General features: G+C 37.8%; 1 protein-coding gene across 1 annotated transcript; it reads left to right on the top strand.

Annotated features, from left to right (window-relative positions):
- Positions 1-967: 967 nt before the first annotated feature.
- On the top strand, positions 968-6,232 carry LOC148371691 (uncharacterized). The gene is made up of 2 exons (XM_088326245.1): positions 968-1,091; positions 4,364-6,232. The coding sequence occupies exons 1-2, from the start codon at positions 1,070-1,072 to the stop codon at positions 5,815-5,817; spliced, it is 1,476 nt and encodes a 491-aa protein (XP_088182371.1). The 5' UTR covers positions 968-1,069; the 3' UTR covers positions 5,818-6,232.
- The last annotated feature ends 2,294 nt before the right edge of the window (positions 6,233-8,526 follow it).

Raw genomic sequence — 8,526 nt, 5'->3', positions numbered from 1 at the left:
TGAAGAGCCATTTGGGAGCAAATTTACTGGAAAGGGATTACATTAGACACCAATGCTCAATTCTTATTAAACTTTTCTTTAGGAATGTTATATTTCGCAAGATTGGTTTTGTGTGTGTGATTCTTACCCCCATTTCTTGCTTTTCTGGTAGGACGTGATGTTATCATGTTGGCATTTTTCTTTGCAGATAACGCGCCATTTCACTGCACATGTGCATTATGTTCACGTGTCCTTTGTCGAGCTCTTCTTTTTAAGTTTTAGTGGAATTGAAATGCATTCTTTAAACAAAAGACAGTCTTGAGTTAATTCCACGATTGGGTGGTATTCTTCCAAAATATTCTCATGCTCCTTATTTTATTCCTCTGAATGACTAAAGCTAATTTATTTAGGCTTGTGTCTTGTTCAGATATGTTCGATCTTTCATCTCTTCTGTCTTCTTTTTGCTCATTTTCTGTCATGTTCAGCTCTTGATTTTTCCCCCATATCAATTTTTTTGCAACCTGTCTTCATTGGTCCCTTCATTTACTTATTTAACAATAATTTACATCATAAATCATTTTCTATTTTATGGGAGAACTAGATCAAATATATTGTGGCACCATCCCTTTGACATAGCATATTTCCTTTCCCACTTTCCTAACCCTAAAGGAACACAGTGTATTACTTAGCGCAGGGGTCTCAAACCTCAATTTACTGGGGGCTGCTGGAATTAAGGTTGGTTACTGTATTTGCCAAGGAAAAATGATTCACACAATGACAGGAAAAAGCGAAAATGATATACAGTAAACAATCCTTGTAACAGATTTGTTTTTTCCTATTTCACAATTTACAAAAGTCACTGGTGCTGAAAAAAAAACCGTCATGCTGGGATGCTGTTGCACATGTGCACACAAGAAACTCAACCGGTACTGCATAGTGATTCGGGTGATTAGAACATGTGGGTTTTTGCGTGGGTGTGTCTAAAAGTTGCATTATCAACAAGAGGCTAGGTAGTTAGATTGACAAGACAAGGCCGAGTCCTGGTGGGCATATCTGGAGGACTTCTTTTTCAGTTTTCTGCACAGCAAACATGACGACAAAAAGAAAACTGAGTGAGTAAATCATCACTAGCTAAACTGTAGTCTTAGGTCTCTCAAAATAGCACTGATAAAACCGATTTCTTGCTCGGGGATAAGACAAAGACTATATATAATTGTCTCAAGACTCAATTTTGCTTAAAGCTTACAATATTTTCAAAAGTTAAGTCCTTTAATAATACATAACATCGTATCCAGCACTTAGTTTTGACACAAAAATGCATTTGGTGGTTTGCCTGTCAAACCTGATTAACCAGTCTCTGTAGACTTCACGTTGCAAGAATTGAAATAATCAGAAGTCACCAGCTTTTTACTATAATGTTACCTTGAGGATAGACAATAATGATTATGCAAACTCATTTTGGAAAAAAATCATGTACGTGAAATTCAGCATGAGCAAACCAATCTGTTGTGTATGTCTGTACTTCAGTCACCATACTGAATGGTAAATTAAATAATTACATTACTAAGGTAATTACTATCTTGGGATTTAAGGGTATTTCTTTAAAATATCTTTTTTTTTACACAGGGAACATAACTTTCTCAACTAATTCTATCAATATACAACCCGACCTATGTAATGTGTGTATCTTTAAGTTTAGACCGTGTTGTATTTAGACACAAAAGAGGAGCTTTCTATAGAATGTAATTAATAGGGAAGATGAAGGGGTAGGGAAAATAAGCGTCTGCTTCATACTACCCCTTTTCGAACATGTTATGTTGACATTATTTTGTTATTGAGTCATTGTTTTGGTCCTGTTTTTATTTTAATGTTCGAAATAAAGTTTTCATTCATTCATTGAATCAATATGTAGTTTGGTACTGACGACTATTCACGATTTGGGTATCGATTTGGCTCTGAAAAAAGTGGTATTAAACCTCCCTATATAAAAGCAATCCAAATCTAAATATACAATTATGTCCACAATGAAATTAGGGATAGGCAAGTATTGATACATATTTGTTGTATCAGTGGTACTACAAGCCTTTTATAAGGGATCATAGTCATGTTAATAGGCAATACTTTTATCGTCCTACTTCTAGTGGAAAGTTAACGTATAAACTCTTATTTAAAGGAATAATACATCATTATTCAATGAATGCAATATTATAAAAAAGATTTATATATCTTGTGATTTAAAGATATTTCTTTAATGATATCAGTCATATTCGGGAACAGAATTTGATCTATGTACTTATTGGACAGGTATGAGGTCCAGCATCGATGACTACTAGCATCGATGGCTTGAGTATTGTCATGGTTTATGAATAAAAAATTGGTATCGAAAATCTCCAATTTTTTTTGTCCAAAACACAGTATGTTTAAAGAGTTTTAAAATAAAATAGGAAGTATGAAAACCAAAAATAAATGGCACGGCAACTGAATGGTTAGCACATCCGCGGCCTCAGTTCTGAGGTCATGGATTCAAATCCAGCCACCAGATTTCTGTGCGGAGGTTCCATGTTCTCCCCGTGCATGCGTGGGTTTCCTCCGGGCCCTCCGGTTTCGTCCCGCATTCCAAAAACATGCATGTCAGGTTAATTGGCCGGTCCAAATTGCCCCTAAGTGTGAACGTGCGAGTGAGTTGAATGTCTTTGTGTTCCCTGCGACTGGCTGGCAACCAGTTGAGGGTGTCCCCTGCCCACTGCCCGAAAACAGCTGGGATCAGCTCCATCACCCCCGCGACTCTACTGAGGATAAGCGATGCAGATAATAGATACATATATGTAGACAAATTAATGTTTGGGTGGTTTTAGTTAATACAGCCACTCTTTTTTCATCCGTGTGATTTTGACAACTATCAACATTTCAGAAATGTGACAATTTCCAAAAGGTTTGGATAATTTTTAAATATATCTCCCTCTCTAGAATTTGCATGTTCTTCTCATGTCTGAGTGGGTTTCCCCCCGGCACTCTGGTTATCTCCCATGTCCTTAAAACATGCATAGTAGGTCGATTGACCAGTTCAAATTGTCCCTTGAAAAGAGTTGTAATAAGATAAGGGGATAGAAAGTAAATGAATTAATGTTTTTTGGGGAGTAAAAAAAGAAGGTTAATTTGGTTTCCTATTAGTAGATTGTAAATTGAGTTTTCTTGTTATAAACTAAAGAATTAAAAAAACTATACCAAAATTTACACAATTGCTCAAAAGTCTGCTGTTGCTTCAAAATGTTGTTATTTTTAAAGGAAAAACACATTTTTTTTCAATAAAGATGAGACTCAACCAATCAGAATTACACCCCACACATTGTTAAATGTGGTAAATGACAAATTTTGCTGCACGTGTCTGATTTTAAATGTAATATATACAATAGGTGTATCGAGGCCTACTTGCATCAACCAGCGCTTCAGAGTTCTACTAGTACATTGGTGTTGCTAGTGTGATTAGTAGGCTGACGGATGATTAGAAAACCTTGGTGCGATTATGTAGTGCTAAAACAGTTTAGCTGGTTAGAGAACCTATAAAACTGACTTTCCTTTTGGCCAATCAAGTATCTGGAGCATCACATTGGTGGGCGTAATTCAACTTTCGAATGGCCAGATAAACAGAACTTTCAGAATGGCCAGACAAACAGAACTTTCATGTGAAAGTCAACAGTCTATTCTTGTTCTAAGAAATTAAGGAAAATCCATTCAATAAATTGCTAAGAAATTTTCAGACTCTCCTACTACGGTATGTTTGTGAAAATAGTACAAACTCCAACCAAAGGAGAATGAGAAATGGAAATCCCCACAGCAATACCAAGCAAGAGGACAAGGTCTTTAGTTTGAGAAATAGACACCTTTGTTAAGCGGCTTTGTTAAAAAAGTACTCGCAAAACACTAGTGTCAACATCTAGAGTGAAGAGACTACTCTGAAATTTTGGCCTTCAAGGCAGAGTGGCAAAATAAAAAGCCATACGTGAGACTGACCCAAAAAAGGAGATCAATCTGGGCAAAATGAAACAGATATCGGACAATTCATTTGATGAATAAAAGTGTCACTTTTTCATGGGAAACCCCAAATTATCTGAGTGGGTAGTGTATTTATATAATGTTTGTATCTATTTTGTTCATTTATTCATTTTATGCATAACAAGTCGATTAGGGGGTTCAAATTGCCCCTTGCAATCAGTACGTTAAGATAAACAGCTAAAAATAAATGAAGCAACATTTCGTTTCCTAGTTGTCCACTGAATGAAGGTTTAGGAAAAAGACAAAAAACTATGCCAACAATTGGATAAAACATGTGGTATGGAACATCTGTAATCTAAATATTTTCAAAGTCTTTCCCCCTTCCTTTCAGAGGAAGCAGCTACGGGTTTCGTGCTAGGAGCTGTCGGAGGTGCCATAATGGGAGCCACAGATGATCCGGTTGACAAGACCTTTGCTGCCCTGACCTCAACCACTTACCTGAAACCGCTGATCGAAGACATCAAAATTGTGGGTGCTCTCGGACTCGGGGCCCTCATGGGAGCTTCTGCGCTGACCATTGCCATGACTTCAGTGGTCGCCGGCGTCGTCATGGCTGCCGTGGTGGCCTCTTTGTTTGTCACCACGAGGAATTGCGGAGCGACTCGACTGAATTATGCAAACTTGTGGGTAAACGCCGGACTAGCTGGCGCCTGCGGAACCACGATCAGCGGGGCTACGCTAGGTTCCTTCATCGAAGTGATCGTGAATAATTACAGTATGACTGGACTTCTGTGTGCACTGACCGTTTTCAACATTCTCAAACCATTTCTGCGATTTTTATTCAACCTTCTTTGGGAGCAAGGTGAGGCTTGCTGTACTCAAGGGTCTGCACTTTGGGACAAGGAAAGGAAAGAACTCGAAATTTCAGATTTAGAGCAGAGAGAAAGGGTAGCTGTACAAATAGAAGAGAGGATCCTTACTATCAATAATGGGAAGGACCCGGCAGATGCGACGACGTGGGCCGCTGAGCGGAAGCTGCGAGAGGGGCTGGAGAGGAAGAAGACAGAGGCCAAGGAGGCAAGCGTGAAACAACGAACTCTCCAAGACTGGATCAAAACCGTCATGATCAAATATGTGGACTTTTTGGCGTTTTCTGGTATCCCCATGACTGTGGTTGCTGTTGTCACCTCGCTATCCGGCTTGCTTGGGTATGGTGGCCACCATTATGTGTTTATCGCACTGGTGGCATTAGTAGCAGTTATCTGTTATTTGATAATGAGGTCATCCGATTTTAAGTTCTGGATGTTGGTAGGATGCATGGGAATGCTGGCAACTTTTGTTATCGCCATGCTCACCGTACAAGCCGGAGATCACATCAGGGACGTTCCTAAAGGCCAACAGCAGGATGTGAGCAATATCAGCGATCGCATGATCGATAGTTCTTCTCGAGAAGCTTTGAAGACGGCAATTATCGCCGCAAAACTTTGCCAGCTGACTTTGGGGGCCACCGTCGGGGGGCCCCTTGTCAGACATGCAGCCGGAGGGGCGAAAGTCATCGTCGGGGCTGCGATCGTTTCCGTCGTTTTATTAGCCGGGGTGGAGATTTTATCACCAGTATTGGGACAGGGAGGGAAAGCTGGGGCACTGCTGGGGGTAGTGGGGACATCTGGGGTGTCTATTGGAGCAGTAGCCGCTATGGCAGTGCAGAGTTCTTCATGGCAACAAAGCTTGGGAGCCGTAGCAGGTCTGATAATCGGCACATTATTAACAGGCAATTTACATTTTGTCATGTTCGCAGTACAGCTTTTTGTTGCCTATGTCTTTGCTATGACGAATGCTTTTTAAAGAATGGACAGTAAATGTTCTACAGTATCCAAACAGCATGTTTTTAGGGACGATTGTTATAATCTATTTCAGGTAATGCTTCAAAATACATAACTTATGCAAAGATTGCACTGGAACAGGTTACTCACTTGCTTTCAACATGTCATGACAGACGGAAACTTTCAATGCGAAAATTTTACTTTTTAAGAATAGCAAATTGTACACATAATATAAATCATTATTGAGTTTCATCCATTAGGGATGGGCAGTACTGGGATTTTTGGTATCAGTCTGATCCAAGTAAATACATGGTAGTATCAGTCGATAAAGTTCACATACTGATAATTTTTGCTTGAAATCTCATGATCATTACATAGTTGAACCCCTAAACCCTTAAGTTTGTTTGTAATTACAATAAAAACAGCCTATATTGTTATTTTTTTGTTTAATAACTGTGAAATAGATATAAATATTTCTATTACAACTGTTTCAGAACAGAAGTCAAGCTAGTCAAACAAAAAAAAAATAGCAATGTAACAAGAATAGAAATATAACAAAGTCAACATGATAACGATAATACCTTCCATTGCACAACAATTTGAAAATTAAGTCACGGTGCAAATATTGTAAACAATAAAATGTAAAAACTTTTAACAGTATAAAAAATAAAATACTTCAACGACAGAGCAAATGTCAAGAGAGTCGAACCAAAAAAGCAGCAAGTTAACAAAATAACAAAAACTATCTAAAAATGTCAACAAGACAACTAAAATACAATATTTTCCAGACTACAGGGCACACCCAAAAACCCAAAATTTGCAGTGCGCCTTTATAGAGCTGGATATACAGTAATAACATTCTAAAATACATAATTATATTGAAATGCTTCTACATATGGTAACCATTTATTAATGAAACGATTCGTTTTAGTTGTGAAACCAGATTCCCTAAATTTTTACGTTTGATGAAATAGTTTTTTTTTATTTTCTGTTTGAAACCCATGTGCCTTGTAGTTTGATATATATAGGGCAGCACGGCAGCACAGTTGTTAGCACGTGTGCGGCACAGTTCTGAGGTCATGAGATTGAACCTTCATGTGGGGAGTTTGCATGTTCTCCCTGTGCTTGCGTGGGTTTCCTCCGGGCTCTCCGGTTTCCTCTCACATTCCAAAAACATGCATTTCAGGTTATTTGGCTGATCCAAATTGTCCCTAGGTATGAATGAGCGAGCCAATTGTCTGTCTCTGTGTGCCCTGTGCCCAGTTCAGGCTGTCCCCTGCCCACTGCCCGAAGATAGCTGAGATGGGCTCCATCAGCCCCGCGACCCTACTGGGGATAAGCGGTGCAGACAATGGGTGGATGGATGGATGGATGGATGGATGGATGGATACATATATATATATATATATATATATATATATATATATATATAATAATAATAATAATAATAATTTCCTTGTATTGTCATTCTGTGTAACAATGTACACAGAACGAAATGTCGATTGCACCTGACCCGTTGTAGCGAGCCGATGCAGCCGCAGCCAACAGAGGGCGCCGCCGACCACTTTTTAAGTCTGAGGAATGACTCGGCCGGGGCGCGAACCCGAACCTCCCAGTCTCAAAGCGGGCGCCTTACCATCTAGGCTACTGAGCTGGTATATATATATATATATATATATATATATATATATATATATATATATATATATATATATATATATATATATATATATATATATATATATATATATATATATATATATATATATATATATATATATATATATATATATATATATATATATATATATATATATATATACATATATATATATATATATATATATATATATATATATATATATATATATATATATATGTATAGCTATAAATTACAAAGGGGGTATTTTTGAAGGTGCCTCCTATGATTAAGGGGGCCTTATTGCCCTGAAAATACGGTACCTTTCATGGCACAAAATTTGAATAATAAAATCAACAGTGCAAATAAAGTGGAACTACATTTGGATCAAATTGTAAAGTTATAATGTATGTATGAGTATGTCTTCATTTCACATCTATTTGTATTTTAATTGAGCCATTTTATTGGATTGTTTATGTATTTATAGAATTTATTTGACATATTATGGGATTAATTGTCATTTTATTAACAAAATATTACAAAAAATAAGGGTTTTCACATTGTCACAAACGCAAAAGGACGTAATAGGGCATCATTTCCGACAACAAAGTTTGTTTCTCAACAAAAATATGAAAACTCAAAATTAAGAAACAAAATGCCTTTAATTTATCACAACAGAAAACAAAAAGACGTAACGTGATCGCCATGAAGTTTGTTTCTCAATACAAAATATGAAAGCCACAAATTGTACATCATGATCCTCAAGAGCTTTCTCCCACTGATTTAGGATCTAATATTAGTATAGTCACATGTCGCTGCCTGTCAATGCAGAGGTCCGGTTCATCTCTGAAAAGTGGGATGAAGCATTGCAATGAAAAACAATGGTGGCCAGATGATGTAGGTGCTGCATCTCAGTCGGATCGGGAGGCTTTTCCTGCTACTTGTAAACATGGAAACACAAGTATTATCTGTTTCATGTGGAGGATCAAACCCCTACCTCAAAATACAGTCCGGAGAGGGGTGGGCACCACCTGGCTGTACTTCCCCAAGACACACCACAGGAATAGGTGCCCCTACGACCCAAGTGGTTAA

Source organism: Urocampus carinirostris, chromosome 2 (genome assembly GCF_059441175.1).
Source record: "Urocampus carinirostris isolate Australia breed hairy pipefish chromosome 2, RoL_Ucar_1.0, whole genome shotgun sequence".
In the NCBI taxonomy this organism is placed as follows: domain Eukaryota; kingdom Metazoa; phylum Chordata; class Actinopteri; order Syngnathiformes; family Syngnathidae; genus Urocampus; species Urocampus carinirostris.
The sequence above is the reverse complement of the archived record's forward strand: the minus strand, read 5'-3'. Positions and strand labels throughout refer to the sequence as shown.